The sequence below is a fragment of the Lepidochelys olivacea genome, assembly GCF_965140295.1.
Source record: "Lepidochelys olivacea isolate rLepOli2 genome assembly, chromosome: 3".
NCBI classification, from domain to species: Eukaryota; Metazoa; Chordata; order Testudines; family Cheloniidae; genus Lepidochelys; species Lepidochelys olivacea.
In genome coordinates, this window is record NC_140413.1 from 112,419,030 (window position 1) to 112,437,403 (window position 18,374).

At 41.3% G+C, this 18,374-nt stretch overlaps 1 protein-coding gene across 3 annotated transcripts in view; it reads left to right on the forward strand.

The window, feature by feature from the left end:
* The first annotated feature begins 1,711 nt into the window (after positions 1–1,711).
* Positions 1,712–18,374, forward strand: part of STXBP5 (syntaxin binding protein 5) — a 182,260-nt gene continuing 165,597 nt past the window's right edge. For all 3 annotated transcript variants that reach the window (XM_084625143.1, XM_084625144.1, XM_084625145.1), the window contains exons 1-2: positions 1,712–2,207; positions 3,982–4,079. In XM_084625143.1, the coding sequence (XP_084481269.1) occupies positions 2,055–2,207; positions 3,982–4,079 (251 nt within the window). In that variant the 5' untranslated portion in view covers positions 1,712–2,054. The remainder of the gene's footprint in view (positions 2,208–3,981; positions 4,080–18,374) is intronic.

Below are 18,374 nucleotides of genomic sequence, written 5' to 3' on the forward strand. Positions count from 1 at the left end.
ATGGTAATTTAAGTTGCTTTAGTTGTTCTAGAGAAACAGTAGCTCCTCCATAGTTAAGGTTGTAACTAGCTTCCATTATGCTCTAGATTACATTACATTTCCTTGAAACCAATGAAGCATCTGCAGTGTTATGAAAATATATGTAATTAGGCAAAAATATTAACTAGTACTATATTCTGTAAATAGTTCTGGGACCAATCCTGTTCTCAGTGATTTGAACAGTAAAATTTTGCCACTGATCTCTGATCATGTTGCTATTGGCTGATTGCCGCTTCCTAAGAACACAAGGAAGTTCACTGTTACCGTAATTCCTTCTTGAGACCAAGTAGCGGTGGTCAGTGTTTTAGATCTGTAGCATCAGGGAGTCTAGTCCACCTCCCCAGGTGGATGGGTTAATTATGATGAACTTGATTGTCATGCACATTGTGTAAAGAGTTGTCACTTTGGATGGGCTATCACCAGCAGGAGAGTGAATTTGTGTGGGGGGGTGGAGGGTGAGAAAACCTGGATTTGTGCTGGAAATGGCCCACCTGATGACCACTTTAGATAAGCTATTACCAGCAGGACAGTGGGGTGGGAGGAGGTATTGTTTCATATTCTCTGTGTATATATAAAGCCTGCTGCAGTTTCCACATATGCATCTGAGGAAGTGAGCTGTAGCTCAGGAAAGCTTATGCTCTAATAAATTGGTTAGTCTCTAAGGTGCCACAAGTACTCCTTTTCTTTTTGCGAATACAGACTAACACGGCTGTTACTCTGAAACCTATGAAGAGATGGTGAGCAGCTTCACCACAGCTGGTATCCACCCATGACCATAACTGGGTATGGTTAAAGCATGGGTGCCTTACCCCGGTACTTGTGGGTATGGCTGAATTACTGATACCACACAGACGCAGAGAGAAGGAACCACAGCCTCTCGACACCTGCCATCTGATCCCCGGTGCCACATCAGAGTGGCAGAAGGTCGTTGTGGTTTGCACAGAGGACTCAAAGCAGGCACCCACGACCTCTGGGGGAGGCTCTGCCTCTGCTCACAGAGTGCCTTTCGCCATCCCACCGTGCACCCCTTCCTGGGGTGGCCTCCCCGGCCCGTCAAGCTTCCCTCCGGAGCAGGAGCAGGGACAGGGACTCCGACATCCGGGTGCTGGCGCCCTTTGCGCGCATGCTCTACAGAGCCGCCGCTGGGTGGGTGAGGAGGCAGCGGCGGCAGCCAGCGGCAGTGGCAGCAGCTGCTCCTGAGGGCGCTGCGCTTCCGCGTTGTGGGGCGAGAGGGCTAGACAGGGGGCGGCGGCGGCGGCGGCGGCTGGAGCAGGGGGATGGTGGTCGGGGGGCGGGCCGGCAGCCGGCGGCAGCAGCAGCGAGAGGCGCTCTGCTAAGGCACGCGCCGCACTGAAATTGACGCGCGGAGGCTGCTGAGCCGAGGGAAGGGCGAGCGTGAAAGGCAGGGACTGCGGCGGCCGGCCGGGGCACGTGGAGGGCTAGCAGCGCGGCCACCGCTACCGCTATGTGAGGCGGGGTGGGCGAGAGGGGCCGAGGCCGTCGCTGTCACGTCGCCGCTGCACCGAGAGGCAGCCTCAGGCGGAGGCCGGGGGCCTCGGCAACGGGAAGGGCCCGGAGTGGGGCCAAGGCTGTGTGCGCGTCTGGGGCCTCGGCGGTTGCAGGAAGGGGGACCGGGTCGGGGGGGGAGGAGTGTCGTCTGAGGCCTCGAGAGGAGGCGGCGTGGGGAGCAGATTTACCGCCTAGGGGTCACTTGGGGTGCCCCGTCTCCCAGGCTGTGTTCCACCCCGCGCCCTAGGCTTCCCCCTGCATTAGGATCTCTCCTCCCCTGCCGGCTCAGGGGCTCGCCGCCTGCCCGGGTCCGCCCGCCGCCCTGCTTTTGGGTCCCTGCTCCCGTGAATGAGGGGAACCGCTTGGACTCCGCCACTCGCCTAGCGCCGCCTGCGCTGCAGGGCTCTCCGCTTCCCTCCTGGTGCGCGGCGGGCTGAGGCGGCAGGGAGCGCCCGGAAAAGGGGGAGGCGGCGGGCAGAAGACTAGGGAGCGCCGCCGCCGAGACCATGAGGAAATTTAACATCAGGAAGGTGCTGGACGGCCTGACAGCGGTCTCGTCCTCCTCCTCGGCGTCCTCCTCCTCGCAGCAACAGCAGTCCGGGAACCGGGAGAGCGACATCCCGGAGACGCTCCAGTCCGAGCACTTCCAGCTCTGCAAGGTGAAGGCTGCAGCCAGGAGCCCCGCTCGCAGCCCTGAGGGACATAATGTAGCCATGATGGGCTCTGCAGGCTTTGGGCTCTTTGGTTTTCAATACCTACAATTATCTGAACCTCTCCACTCTTTAGGGATGGGGAGAGAATGCTGGGGGAGTTGTAAAGGGTTTATTCGATTCTTTTATGGGAATCATCATCTTTTCCTTCCCTTGACAATTTCTGGATTGATTCTCTTGACTCTAGGCTATTTCATGCACATAATATTGTGTCTGTTCAGAACAAGCTGGGGAGGGGGAAAGTGGAAAGTAGGGAGGAGAGTAATGGTACCTGGTTATAATGGAAATCTGTTTGCTTTGCGTTTGGCTGATGGACTGGAAGTATGGGGAACCTAACCCTTCACATTTGGAAGTGCATTTATCCTTTTGCACCTAAAACGGGCTGTAGACGTTTGTGCCGAATTTTTTGGATCTTGTTATCAAGTAGACACTGCTGATATTCACAATGTGAGATGGGAGAGAAGTTAATATTGTTTATTGCTAGTATAATTATTGCAGTTGAGGTCTATACATTTATAAAAGGATGATGCAGCAAATTAATCCAGCAGCTGCACCAAGAGGAATACAAACTAATTTGAATATTAATGCCCATCTTTATCTTTACAACACCCAGGGCCTACTTGTTATTTGGTTGGGCTTGTTTGTGTATATTGCTTTACATTTTATCTAGTGTTCCATGCATTTTTACCAGCAATTTAAAAGAGGCAAGGGATCTGGAAAGGAAAAAGCAGTGTTGAGTTAAATGGCCTTGTTTACAGTTGCACTGTAATACCTTATCACTTGCAAAATTATTGAAAGTTGAGAGGCATGGCTGTTTAACATAACCTATTTAACCTCATTAAAGTAAAACCTGTGTGAGCGTGCATTTCTGAAGTCCTAAATCACCACACTGGCATCTGTAAATTTATATTTGTAATTTTAATATAAGATTTCTTTAAAATAGAAAAGCTAGCATTTGTATGTCTTTTTTTTTTCATTTGCATAGCTGTGATCAAGGTTAGATCATTATATTAATATTTTTGTGTGAAAGTGAGTCATGTAGTAAAACAGCACAATTCATTAATTTGAATCAATTATTATTGTCCTACAGTACAGTTAATTTGATAACTGCACAAGCAGTAATTAAAATCCTGGCTAGTCAAAAAGGGTAGCCATTCCAATAGCTTAATATTAAGTATTGGTTTTGTGGGGGATGTGTGATTTCTTTTAAAACACTATCCTGGAGAGAGAATGCACTGTGTCCTGCTTGAGAAATGGGGATGGCTCTCTGAAGAGCAGTTCTAATGATTTGTAATAGTTTAATTTACAGTGCTGTCTGCGTTGTCAAGCTTCCCAGGAAACGTTTCATATTTTAATTGTCAAATGACTTTTGTATACCACTATAAACAAGAAGCCAGAGAATAGGGGAAGGGTCAAAATGAAATGGAAGTAGTTGGTGGCTTTTTTTTTTTTTTTTTAAAGAAAAGAGGTAAAAATCAAATCCAGGTTTCGGTAACCATCTTTTATTTCATGTTCAAGGATAAGCGAATAGATTCTTTACCAGAAATTTTCTGTAATGAATTCAGGCTAAAGTGCTGTTTTGCATCAAATATTTTTTCCTAAATGCTTGTTTCCTTACTGAAGTGTAGTTAAAACTGAATTCCGCCTCCTAATACACTCTTGATTTTATTTATTTTTGGTCTGCTGCTTGACCCACCGTTACTTCACTGCTCTGACTTGTTAGACCGTACGCCATGGTTTCCCCTATCAGCCTTCGGCCTTGGCATTTGATCCTGTTCAGAAGATACTGGCAATTGGGACTCAAACTGGAGCTTTAAGGCTGTATCCTTTCATTCTGTTATAAAAAGAAAATCACTGTGCTGCTGATTGGAGTCCAGTCCTGGCTTATTCTTCTGCTTTGCTGGAGCTAGTGTGAGGAAGCACTCTGGAAACCAGGTATGCGTTTGCATTTGAAGGAGAGGGAAAAGGGGGGAGGGATAGTTCAGTGATTTGAGCATTGGCCTGCTAAACCCAAGGTTGTGAGGGGGCCATTTGGGGATCTGGGGCAAAAATTGGGGATTGGTCCTGCTTTGAGCAGGGGGTTGGACGAGATGACTTCCTGAGGTGCCTTCCAACCCTGATGTTCTGTGAAAAGCCTTGGTTGCTGTTGTTGGGTTCTCTCTTTGTGTGCGCAAAGGTGTGCACAAATCGTTTGAGGATGTGCCAGTGCTGTGATGTATGGCTCCTCAGTTTCCAGTATCTTGGGTTGGTATATGTGTCTGTGAAGTCTCTGTTGCTTTGGCATTTTTACAGCAGTTAATCACAAATCAGAATAGAGGCCTGGGCTAGGATGTGTTAAAAGTTTGTGGATTTTCTTTTGGGGAGCTGCTTTCTAACGCTGTAATTGTTTGCCGTTGGCTTTTTAGCCACCAAAAGATTGTTTTAGCAGCACCATTTGATCTTCTAACAGTTACATCATCATCACTGAAATGAACAAGTTACTCAAATTAGCATATGGAATTTGTAGCATAAATCAACAATAACTGTGTTCTTCTATGTTTAACAGTGCATACATTGTACTAACTAAATAAAAATTTAGTTGCATTTATTTGGTTGAGAAGGGGCCTAAATGTCTTTCCAAAAAACGTTGGAATTTCCTGAACATCACTTAATAGGGGAATGTAGTCAATAGAATTTGCTATTATCCTGAAATCTACTGAAGCTTTGACATTTCTAGAAGCTTCAAATATATCTTTCTAGAAAAAATAAGTTAATCCCTTTATACACTGCCGGTAAATCTCATCTTTTTTGTTGTTGTTGTTGCTACTTTTGGTACTCCTTGCGACTGCTTGTAGTATTCTGGGAGTTAGAGTAACATGATGATAACTCCACCTCCTTCAACTAAAAATGAAATACAATATTAATGGATTTTTCAGTCCTTTTAAGCTCTCTTTTCGATGATTTAAGTTTTATATTTACAAAAAGTTAATTGTTATATGAGAGATTCAGAGAGGAGAGAATTTTAGATATAAACGGAGGTTAGACGTGTAAAAACATACAAACGTGATGTATTTTATTATAATTGTTCATGGTAGCATCATATTATAAGAATAATCTTGATATTTTATTAAAACTATTCTTAACTAAATAAATACTATTTACATATATCGAAGATATCTCTTACAATTAAGTTGCTATTTGTTTCCTGTAAATAAATAGCCATACATGGCATCCCTAGTTAAGTATTATGAGTGTTACAATGAAGGAGGATGATAGTGAGGGTGACCTGTAAAAGTGGTTAAATGAAGAAGGGAATTAATTGCCTAATATCAGTGTAATAGTATCTTATGAGTGTGCTTGCTTTTTAGTAGGCAAGAGTAAGCATTCTTGGAGGACAAGGAAGTTTAGCTTGAGCAGCAGTGTAAACACAAATGTTTTGTTTTACTCTTCTGATATTTTAATGGAAAAGTTGAAACAGTTGTACCAAACTAGTGAAACGGAGAAAAATATTTCAAAATGTGGTTCTTATCTGAAACATATAACTGGTAAATCTTTGGCTAATGTTTGAAAAATACACTTGCTAAAGGCACTTAAATGTTGTCTGACTTGGAATGGAGGATAAACCATCAGTCTCTGCAGAATTTAAACCTTCACTTCTTGTTTTTGTTTGTTTGTTAGAGAGGGGAAGCATTCCAAATATAAAACAATGTTTGTCTTCCTGAGTGTATAGGCATGACTTTGCTGCTAATAGCCTTCTAAAAGAGAGGGAAATTGACTTTTATTAGTTTTCCCTGCTATTAGCCAGAACCTTGCAGAGGGCAATGAAATTGACAAGAATAGCTTTCACTGTTGATGATTTAATGAATACTCTGAACAGCAACATGGCCCAGAGCTACTCACAGGGGAATAGGATCCGAAAATGGAGTCTAAGGAACTGTATTGAGAAACAGACCCATCTTTCTGCCTCCACACACTCTGGTACCATTTAGATTGAGGTAGGGTGTCTTTCAGCTAGATGAGAAGTCTCCCCACCCCCATTGTCCTGAATCTAATTGGTGGGATTTCCCCTTGTTTTTTGTATTGGCCTCTGACTAGTAAATAGTAAATTTTTAGGTTATGAAATCCTTCTAGTGTTTTGTTACTCGTTGCATATTTCTAACTCTGGATTTGTAATGACTGCTGTAGCTCATATTTAAAGAATCAAATCAGTCTAATCTCAAGTTAAATCCAATACGAGGTATGATGAGTAGGTTTTTAGGCATTTCTCCACCAATTTATATGGGAAATTCCTTTTCATGAGAGGGCCTCAATGTTGCTTCTATTAAAATTTTTACGTGATGCAGTTTTAAACAGGGTTCTAAGGCACTTTAAATTTTAAAAGGTAACATGATTTAACTCATGAAACTGAATGGGTCCAAAATGTTTTACAAATCATGGGACTACCTAGTAATGAATATTATTCAACTATTTTAATGCTTTTTGGACGTCTACATTGAGTAGTTTAAACCATTTAAAAATTGTTCTAGTGAGTAGTTTTGAACTGCTTCAGGTTTTAAAATCAGTACTGGTTAGAGCTATGCATAGTGTGGGCTGGAGTGTGACACCTTCCCTACAGCTTTGCCATTTAATTCCTGTCCATTATGGCCATGTCTGCACCTGGAATAAAAGGTATGTTTTTAGTACATTAAATGACTGTTTAAATATCAGGATTTAGCACACATGATAGTATTAAAAAAACAAAAAACAAAAAACAAAAAAACCCCGCTTTTTTAGGGCTGTGCCACTGTAACATGTCTGGTGAAAATGCTCTAGGCTGACGGGAGAGAGCTCTCCTGCTGGCATAATAAGACGGCCTCCATGGGAGGCAATAGCTCTGTTGGTGGGAGAAGTTTCCCCACCAGTATATCAGTGTCCACACCGTTGCTTAGGTCAGTGTAACTTACCTTGCTTAGGTGGGTGGCTTATTCACGCAAGGCTTTGCTATTCCATGGCCAGCTTGTTCCTTCCTTGAGCAGCAACTGCTTTTCGATCTTGTTGTAGCTTCAGAAACAGAGGTATGGATAGAAAAATGTGGTGACCTCACTCTAGACCTTTCAAACAAAATCACGTGACTTTTTAGTAGATGGAGGCAGAAGATACCATGGTTCTTGTTGCCTTGTCTTAGTCCTGAGTACAGGAACTTCTCTATGCAGTCTCTCTCTTCCAGAATTTCATGAAAGATTGTGAAAGATCTTTAATAGTACGCCATGCTCACAGATGAGACCCTAGTTCTTGCACTTGATAACTCAGTAGATTCGATTCCTTCCCTTCCCTGGATGGAAGGATGTGCTAAGAAATACTTAAGAATTTAGACAAACTTTTTTAGTATCCTAGATGCTGCAAGGAAACTATTAGGGGGAAAAAAATTCTTTCTCAGTCATTTCACATCTCCTTTTGTTCAGAAATCACTCTACAGATATCGTATACTCAGATTTGTCTAAAGTGTATCTGATAATACATTTCCAAAAAATAAAGCTATAGCTGCTAGGCTTTCTCAATACTGGTCTTCAAGATGACCTTTCTTTTGGTGTCTAATTCAATAATGGAATTGTTGAAGGCCTTGTATGTGCCAGTGTCTTAGTTAATAAACCTGCTCCTTTTTTGGTTTTGTTCATGCATTTTAAAGATCATTAAAAGCTACAGCATAAAAGATTCAGGGAGTCCAACCGGTTGAAAACTTGATCTGGCTCTTTTAAGGGAGGCAAGGTAAAATTAGTGGTTAAAGCAGGAGATTGTGAGGAGACCTAGATTCCATGTTCCACGGTTGCTTATTTGCTCCATGAACTCCATGAAGCAATTTTCTATGCTTTAGTTTTCCCAGCTGTGTAAAATCCTTGGAGAGTCTCTCAAGAAAGGTACTCCATAAATAAAAATTATTATTCTACAGGCCTAAAAGCCTTCAGTTGCATCTTGGAGTTCGGTCTCTCTAACACTCAAGGTACTCTTCCTGGCTGCGATTATTTACTCTAGAAGATCTTCAGAAGTAGGGGCCTGTCAGTGGAATTACAGCATTGCGTCTTCTGCACAGACAAAACTGTGTTTAGGACTCCATCTGAGTAGGTTCTTTTATTAACCACAGGAGACATTTCTTCCTCATGTATATACACAATTCACAAAAAGTAAACAATTGGTGATCTGGCTGCTCATCATATGGTCAAAATAATATACATTGAAAGGTCCAAGTTCTTCAAAATGCCAGACTCTTCTCTTGTCCTCTTCTTTCTGGCAGTGAAAGAGAAGAAAACTATTGAATCACCAGTAAGTGAATGGCTAAACTTTTACATATTTGAGGCACAGAAAACTTATTTTGGTTGATTTAAGACCCCTCTGCAATGGTCACATCTACAACATGGGCAAAAAAGACGTACACTTGTGTTTTCGAGGCATTATAAGCTGAATGTGAAGTTTTTGATCTCCCTTCTGGCAAAAGAATGCTTCATGCTGTAGTACCTGAATAATCTTATTCTAGATTTGAATCTTTTTCTGTACATACATTTTGACTATATGTATAATTCTCCTTCAGAGTTCCACTGCAATGAAGATCCCATTGTTCTGACTGATGGTCCTGGGTGTAATAGAGGGAAGAAATGGCATCTTATACTTTCCTCTGAATATCTATATCCACCAAACCGTTTCCTCCCATCTTTGGGTGTTGACTTATTCTTTGTGTTGAAGAGAGACTAATCACTAACTTTCTTACAGATCGTAGAAAGTATTTGAAAAGAACATTGTTAATATCGCCTTATGTTCTCTGTGCATGTGAAGATATTATACAGTTCTGATCCCTACTTATTTCACCCATTCAGGGAGGCAGACTGATGCTTGTCTTATATTAAATAGCTTTAATTTTTTGCCACTGTCTCTAGGGAAATAGAAAGTGCTTAGTAAGTTCATAGAATTAGTGGCTCTATATATTCAGAGTAAAACTAACTTTTGTTTTCGATATAGGTCTTTTCTTCTAATGTTTTAAAACATATGTTTTGAGGATTCAAGAAAGTCAAATTAATTTGCCACTTTGTGGTGCAATAACCATTTTTTTATCATTGTCTGATGAAGGTCTTTTCTTATTCAGAGACGACTCTGTGCCAACACAATTTTGGATGAGGAGTATGTGATAGCACTGAGCAATACATATGTCTCACAAATATGGTAGGTAATTGCAGAGCATGTTCTGACATCATGACATACTATTCTATTGCTTCTGTTGTTTAACCTCTTGTACTCCTTCCTACTATTCATATTTGTTCAAAGTCCAAACAACATGGTTACAGAGGAGGTTTATGAGGGTGGAGCATATCCTAGAAGAGGATGTCCTCACTTAGCTTTGGAAAAGCAATAGAATTTTCATCAGTTAGTATGTTTTCCTTTATCTCTGAATTAAGGGCCTGGAACAGTAAAAGTATGTTCAACTTATATGTTACAGTGTGGGACCCTGTTGTAACAACCAGGCAAGGTACTAACAAACTTCAACAGGACTTTATTTTTAAAGTGGAAACCTCTTTACCAAGCTGCTGCTGCACCCTTGGTAGCTCTCACTCAGCCTCCTTAACACTCCTCCCCCCGCCCCCCCGTTTCCTGTCCTTTCAGACAGCCAGTGCTCCCAGTTCTAATAATTACAAGCAGCATCTAAACGCCACAGACCCCTGAAAAGCAGCACGTGCAGTGGGGTAGTTGGACATATATACTGCTGAATGAGAGCTACAGAATCAGGGCTCATTTAAATTTGGCAACCTGATGTCAGCATGGACTCCTTTTTCTAGAAGGATATAGTTTTGGTCTTGCTAATGTGTCCAATAAGCAGATATGAGGTGACATTAAGATGAGACCTCACACTTCAGAAAGCACAGACACAATGGGAGAAAAGATGTTAGTCTGATTACTCAGAACAGTGTCTATCCGAAAATAGAAGATAATCAAATTTATAAAGTAAATCCTTATTCCTGTGGTAGTCAGCACTTGAGTGACCATACAGTGATAAATGCTATCTAAATATTTGTAGAATACGAGAACTTGGGTGAAGTTTTCATTCACTCCTGCATAATAATTCTATGTTAATTGATTCTCATCTGAAGGACGCAGACCGCCCTTTAGGGTAACTTTTTTTTGTGAGAATAAAGGTTACATTTTGTTTTTAATGTATGTCATATTTTAATCCCTTTTTGTTGGTGTGCCTGGCCCGTTCCCATCATGAGGTGACACTGCTTTCCTTTTTGAGAGGGGAATGCTGGTATTTAACTTTCACTAGGGTGTGCTCTGCATGCAAGCATGATACCACTCACTAGGAGACCTGATGTATTCACTCTCCACTGGTTAGGAGAACAAGAGACTCATGTCTGTGAGTCAGAATTTGTGAACCAGAATTGTCTGCGTGGTAGTACATTGTCTTGCCAGTGCCATCAGATTGTCTTGCAGCAACTTCTTAAATATGGTTCCTGGTTATTTCGTTTTGTTGAATCACAGTAGGTTCTTGAGTTGTGCTAACTGATCAACAGTCATAATGAGGCTATGCCAGTGGTTGTAATGTTCAGGTCAGCTAGTGATGTGTAAGGTGACCTGTATTTGTGTCATTTGATTTATTTCAGGCACTCTCTTAATTATGATCTTGCATTAAAATGTTTTTTCTTATTACTTTATTTGCTTTGTAAATTAAAATATTTGTTCACACACTACCTTCACTGTTGATTTAAATGTGAGCACCTACCCTTTTAGAGGGTTATGTAAAGATTTACTGGCATAAAAACGATTCACAATCAATCGCAGTTGCACCCTGTGCACAACTTTAAAAACTTTGTGGGAATGGCCTGATGTGAAACAGAGCCTTGGAAATAGAAAGCTTCAGTTTTAACTATCATCCATTTCTTCTTCTTCTTCATATGGCTGATGTAAATGTAGAGCAACAACTATAATTTTACGTTCAGATGGTTAATCCAGATAATTGCATCTGGAGTAGCAGAGTGTATTACAGTGATGCCTCCTTCATATTTGTGAGTAGCTATATATTCTATGGTCTGTTCTGGGTGACCACAGTCGCATAATAGAGAGTCTTTAATTTTCTGTTTGTGCAGCAATTATCTGTGTCTACCATGGTCTGTGCGGATATAGTTTAGGGTAGCTCATGAGCTTCATGGAAGATGAAAGCCAGGGATCTTCTAAATCAGTCTCTCATAAGGCATTTATTTATGATTTCTTGTGAACTCCGTTCAGCTTTCCAAGCTTCATCCGGGTTGAAGTTGCATTATTGAAGGTTAAATGTGTGGGTCCAAAAGGGCTTATGAGACTTCAGGTGGTGGCGATGGATGTTGTTAAGGTTCTGGTGGTTGGGAAGACATACATTTTCCATGACCCTCTGGAATTCCCGGAGGATTGTAGCATCGTGGCAAATGGGTGAGGGAGCAATGTGCAACACCTCCGGCATCCCAGGTGTTAGGGTTGACTTTAGGGTTCTAGTGATTGCATTGCAGTGTTTTAGTTCGACATCAACAAGTTGAGTATGGCTACTTCTGGTCCATACTGGTGCACAGTACTCAGCTGTGGAGTACACAAGGGCCATCGCTGATGTCTGTAACACTGATGCTGATACTCCCCAGCTTGTGCTTGCCAATTTCTGGACCACTAATTCTGTTGCATGGAAGAGCAGTGTAAATCTATATACAGTGTTTATAGGATGAGATAAACATAGAGATTCATCCTGAAACCTGATTTACCTCATTTTTTTATTTAAACCAGATCTTTAATTTTATTTTAATATGTATTTTCCCATAAAATGACCTTTTTTTCTATTTAACTTGAAGATTTTAAAATGGTGATTACTTATCTGGTTTGACATGTTGACCGCTCCAGAGGATCTGTTTGAGAATATCCTCATACTGCAAATTAACATAATGCTATTTTGTCAGTCAAAACCGCATCTTTGGTGGTGAAATGAAAAATACACTTTAAATCTATCTGAAATTGTCCAAGTGTTTTGGAGGGGTGCAATGGGCAGTCAAATCCCACAGAAGGCAAGAAGTGGTTAAAGAGCAGATTTGGGCTCAGGCAGTCCCGCACCTGCAAGGCATGCCAATCTTGGCAGAGGAGCTCAGTTTATCAGGGACGCAGCCTGGGGAGGTGGATGGACCTCTCACCTTCAGCTCCCAGAAAGGCGCACCACACAGACTCAAGCTACCTTTGGTTGCCTAAGAGTAAGGCTAAGTTTTTGTCAGATATTTTTAGTAAAAGTCAAGGACAGGTCCCTGGCAATAAAGAAAAATTCACAGACGCCCGTGACCTGTCCTTGACTTTTACTAAAAATACCTGTGATAAAATGGGTAGCCTGGGCAGCTGTGGTGGTGCGGGGAGCTCCAGGGTCCCCCTCCACTGGCAGCTCCAAGCTGCGAGGGTCCCTCCTACCTCCCACGGCAGCTGGAAGCAGCGGGGATTCCCCCTACTGCCAGGTCCCCCAGGCCGCCCGTGGCAGCGGGGGTCCCTCTTGCCAGCTGGGAGTGATGGATTCCCCTGCTGCTCGTGATGGCTGAGAGCAGCAGCAGGGAACTGCAGGCTCCCGCCTGCCACCCATGGTGGCCAGGAGTGGCAGCAGAGCACTGCAGGGGCTCCCCGCCTTCGCAGGCGGCAGAGGACCCTGCAGCTCCCATCTGGTGCTGGCTAAAGTCACAGAGGTCTTTGGAAGTCAGATTGCATGACTAAATTGCAGCCTTACCTATGAACACAGAGTGATAGGACAAATGGCTGGAGGATCATGATAGGACAGAGAAGTTGGTACTGCTCTTTATTTATGTTAAATTAGTTTCCTTTCCTTTGTGGCCTTGAGAACTGGGACTAAGGGTTTTGCTCTGGGGTAGACCCCCGCACTGAGAATATGAGCCCTCTGAGAAGAAGGTGGGCCAGCGTAGGAAGTAGTCTATGGAAGAAGCAAGATGTCTGACCAGACACTTCAACTACTTGCTACAAGGGTAGCTGGGTCAGAACCCGGCGTAGAGGGATGGGCTGGGTTTCCCTGCAACATCACTTGGAAAACTAACTGGAAGACCTCATACACAAAGGGCTAGAAGGGCTGTTGAGCCTACATCAGGGCCATTAACCTGGTATGAGATCCTAGGACTATTGGGTGAAAATCCTATTTTACCTGAAAGGGATGAGACCAAAAGTGACCTGACTGGAGGGCCAAGTCACAAGGCAAAAGGGGACCGTAACTGGATCGGGACAACAGGTGTATAGAGGGGGAAACTTGGCCAAAGACAATTTTTTTTACTTGATATTGGATTCAAACATGTTCCCTTTTAAAAAGTATATGCTAGGTAGCTGCAGTAGTTCTGCCAACAGAGATTCTGCAATACAAGTCAGTCAGAATGTATCTACCTTATAGTTCTTTAAAATGTGTGTTTTTAATTTTGCATTGCTGGAATTCAGGGATAGGACTCTCCTAATTTTAGTATTTCTACTGTATTGGAGAGAGGCTCTAAGCACAGATGTTTTTCATTCAAGTGAATTCTGTCAGCTTAAATGTTGAGGAGTTAATGTGTAAAGGTCTTGAAACGTATTCTTTTCATTAGTACAGAGAAAATGAAGTGTAACTGAAGTTCTGCTTTAGGGTTTTTAAGAAATGTCAGGCAAAGCTGATCATGCCAATTAAAGTGTCCAGAACTTGGCTTTCCAGTAATAAGAATGATGCTGAATAGAGTTTTCTTTAAAAATAGATGCCAGGGCTGGTCTTAGGCCACTTGATAAGGTGAAGAGTAGATATAAGTTTTGCAAATCTGCCAGATCAACTGCTAAGCCACTGTTTGTCCCAACTGAAGGCAAGAAGCTGGACTGTGGCCATCATAGGAAAAAGAAGAGATTTTTATCTTGATGTAAATAGTAGCCAACTAAAGCACAAATGAATGTGCCCACTGAAGACCATGCAGGAGTCCTCCATTTTTGTTAACTTTTTTGCAGATTTTGTCTGCAGGCAGTTATGAAGGTCATGTACTTTTTTTTTTAACTGATTGCACAGTTGCTGTCATTAGTGTTTAGTTTTCAATAACATTTTTAATTCACACACAAATTGAGTCATAATATATTACTAAATAAGAGAACAGCAGAGCTGTAGAAGTATCAATCCAACCTGTATTTAATGCAGTACAGTGGTTTCAAGTTGTAATAACAGTTGCTTTGCAAAATTCTGATCTTATTTGTGAAGGAGGCAGCAATTGTTCTGATATCTATAATCAATAGATGGACAGAAATGTTTAATTTGCTTTTTATGTACTTGTTTGTTACTGTATTTGGGTATCATGGAGAATACAGTAATAGATTTTGTGATTAATTTACATTTAGATTAATTTTACATTAACTGGATTAATGTACTTGGTAATGCCATTAGTATGTATCCCCTCAAGTAGTTAACATTTGTTATATTTTCAAATATATTAATTTGTTTACCGATAGTAATTCACCTTGTGCAGTTGAGAACTGTTTCGTTTTAGAGATACAATTTAGTCATTTTAAAAAGTCATGCTTACTCATATAGAGTGGTTTGCCTGTGTAATACTAAAATAACAGTTTGATTTTGAAGCCTTCCTTTGTATTGCACTTGTCACATGATACTTGTGTATCAAACTGGCTCAATACAAATAAAACCAGAAAAGTATCAATTTGAAGTTGGGTTGTAGCAAGGAAATCAATTATAAAACGGATGAAAGTAAACATAGAATTTTTCAATTAGAGTTCCCGTTAACTAACTAAGGTGTAATCACTTTTGGCACTAACATGGGAAGGTTTTTAATACTCTAATTCTTCAAAACAGTATTTTTTCAAAGAATTCCAGATTAGTTCAGCAACCGCTCTCTTGAAAGTACAGTACCTAATCCTTTTCTTGTACTGGCAATTTTTCCACAACTGTGCCCTGCCAAAGGTGATTGTAGATCCAGTGGCATCCACTAACTCTGTGTCTGCTGCTAAATTGCTTTCCTTTTAGTTTCTATCCTCCCATTCCTTTAGAAATCTATCCTGAAGATTCTTCCATTTTCTGCAGCATATATAGCTGCCTATATTCTTGACTGCTTCATTCTTTTGATTTCAGATTCTACCCATGCAAGCAGTATTTGCAGTAGACCCATTTTTAGTGACCATTCAATGGACCTGCAAAAATAGGTAACTTAATGGATAATAAAGGTGGGGCAGACTTGTATTTGTTTTGAGGATGCTTTAGAGTAGACTCATGTCATAAATGTAAAGGGAAGGGTAAACCCCTTTAAAATCCCTCCTGGCCACAGGAAAAATCCTCTCACCTCTAAAGGGTTAAGAAGCTAAAGGTAACCTCGCTGGCACCTGACCAAAATGATCAATGAGGAGACAAGATACTTTCAAAAGCTGGGAGGAGGGAGAGAAACAAAGGGTCTGTGTCTGTCCGTACGCTGCTTTTGCCGGGGATAGACCAGGAATGGAGTCTTAGAATTTTTAGTAAGTAATCTAGCTAGGTACGTGTTAGATTATGATTTCTTTAAATGGCTGAGAAAAGAATTGTGCTGAATAGAATGACTATTTCTGTCTGTGTGTCTTTTTTGTAACCTAAGGTTTTGCCTAGAGGGATTCTCTATGTTTTGAATCTAATTACCCTGTAAGGTATCTACCATCCTGATTTTACAGAGGTGATTCCTTTACTTCTACTTACTTCTATTTCTATTAAAAGTCTTCTTGTAAGAAAACTGAATGCTTTTTCATTGTTCTCAGATCCAAGGGTTTGGGTCTGTGGTCACCTATGCAAATTGGTGAGGATTTTTACCAAACTTTTCCCAGGAAGTGGGGTGCCAGGATTGGGAGGATTTTGGTGGGAAAGATGTGTCCAAACTACGTTTCCCAGTAAACCCAGTTAGAGTTTGGTGGTGGCAGTGGATATTCCAAGAACAAAGGATAAAATTAATTTGTACCTTGGGGAAGTTTTAACCTAAGCTGGTAAAAGTAAGCTTAGGAGGTTTTCATGCAGGTCCCCACATCTGTACCCTAGAGTTCAGACTGGGGAGGAACCTTGACAACTCATAAATCAGGGAGGAGTTTAACTAGGCTTGTCCCTTGTACAGATTTTGCTGTATTGAATATTTGCAGATAGAAACTATTTTGAACAATCAGTCTGCAAAAATGCCAAATGTGGAAACCCATGTTTGTACATCAACTTTACAGGTAGAAAGATTCCCCGCCCCCCTGTAAACTCTACCTTGACTGAGGGATAAACTGGGTTCTTTACCTTCCACTCACCATGGCCAGAAATAAAATTTTTTTAGATGAGATTTTGTCCTCAGTTATATGTGTGCTACTCAATTTGTCTTCAGATTAGGCTTTTTGTAACCTCTTTACCTTAAATAGATTTTTCATAGGTTTAACTGATAGGACCTTGGTAAACAATTCTGTTGATGCATGAGACATAACAGAAATTATATAGCACACTCAATTTTAGCTGTGTTGGCTCTTTATTGGTAACAAAAGCAGTAAAAACGTTTTGTTACTACAGTTATCAAATAAGACTCTGATAACAGATCTGTTTTCTGGATTTTAGTGCAGTTTATACATATTTTTCACTCTTCAGAATGAAACTACCCTTTAATGTTTTGGAGTAGAGTTTTAGGGTCTTTAATATTAGAGAAGTGATGTATGGCTGTAAATGCCAATAATAAACAAAGATCACATAATCAACATTTCAGTTGGAAAGGGCCTCTAGTGTGTGGTGTAGCCCATCTTCTGCATTGTCTGGATTAATTTAATTTAGAACAGCTGATAGTTGGATGTCTAGTGTAGTATTAATAGCTCCATTTTAGTACTAATGACTGCAGTTTCACAGCCTGCCTTGGCAGAATGAAAACATTCCAGAAACTGGGGATTTAAAGCCCTAGAGCCAAATTTTCTGCTGGTGTGACTTCAGCCTCTTCTCTTGTCCTTCTGGTTTCAGTAGTGCCCCAGAAATAGACTCATTCAATGACTGGTGCTTAAACCAGGGTATGGGACACGAGAAATACTGAAAATTTTCATCAGTTGCTCTTTAAGAAAAAACTGTAAATTTCAAACTGCATTGTACAAGGCTGCAAGGAAAACTAATAATGAAAATTATATTTTATTTGTACTTCCTATATTCAGTTTGCATGAATTTCTTTGACATATTTGATTTGAAAACCTTTATTCATCTTCCGTAATTCTTATACTTTCCCTTCACATATTAGAAGAGCAACATGATAAAATAGAGTATAAAAAAGCAGTGCTCCAACTTATGATATGCAGTTATGGAACTTTTGGTCAGGTGCTGCAGCACATGAGTGATAGGTAGAGGAAAAATTGTGCCAAATATTTTGTTGCATAGTACTTTACATTCTGACCTCTCTGCTGAATTCACTGTTGCTGCCTTTCATGGAATGAGTTGCAGAAGTATGTTCTCCTGAAAAAGGCAAGACCAGAACTCTATTAATCAAAAGAAAGATGTACAAACACAGAAGAAATGTATGTTTTTGGTTTTTTTTTGTTACAGAGAACTTTGTTAATCTGTTCATGTTTTTTGTCTCTGCTACCTTGAGAGCTATTGGTTGAGGGGGCCTAATACACCTGTTTTGGAATCCTTAAACATTGGTAGTTCTGGCAACCCCTTTTTGTCTTTCACAAGTATACGAGAGTTCAGAAACACTGCTTTGTATGTAATTTCTTAGTAAGAAATGTATAACCCTCATCATTCGTGTATGGTTTGGTTTTTCTCTCCACCTAAGTTGGCGTCTGCTAAAGTTTAAGCTATCCCTTGTACTGCTTATCTCATAGGGAGGACATTGATCAAACTGCTGCTCCTAAGAATGAGGCTATTGTTGCACTTCATCCAAGGTAAAGACTTCTCTCTTGGCTTAGGCTTACTCTAATACTGACAGTCAATGTCACCAATTTTTGGGGAAAATGACTGCTGGCCTGGGCCAGCCTTAGGGAAAATGGCACCCTGGGTGAACTTGCATTTTGGTGTCCCTGGTCGCCGTGGGCGTGGTGCCCCCCTCTCCCCCTGGCCGCTATGGGCTCTCCAGGCTCCCCTTCCTCCCTTTGCCCCAAAGGCCTGCTCCCCCCTTCATTTGCCCCTGCATCCTCCTCCTGCACCCACGT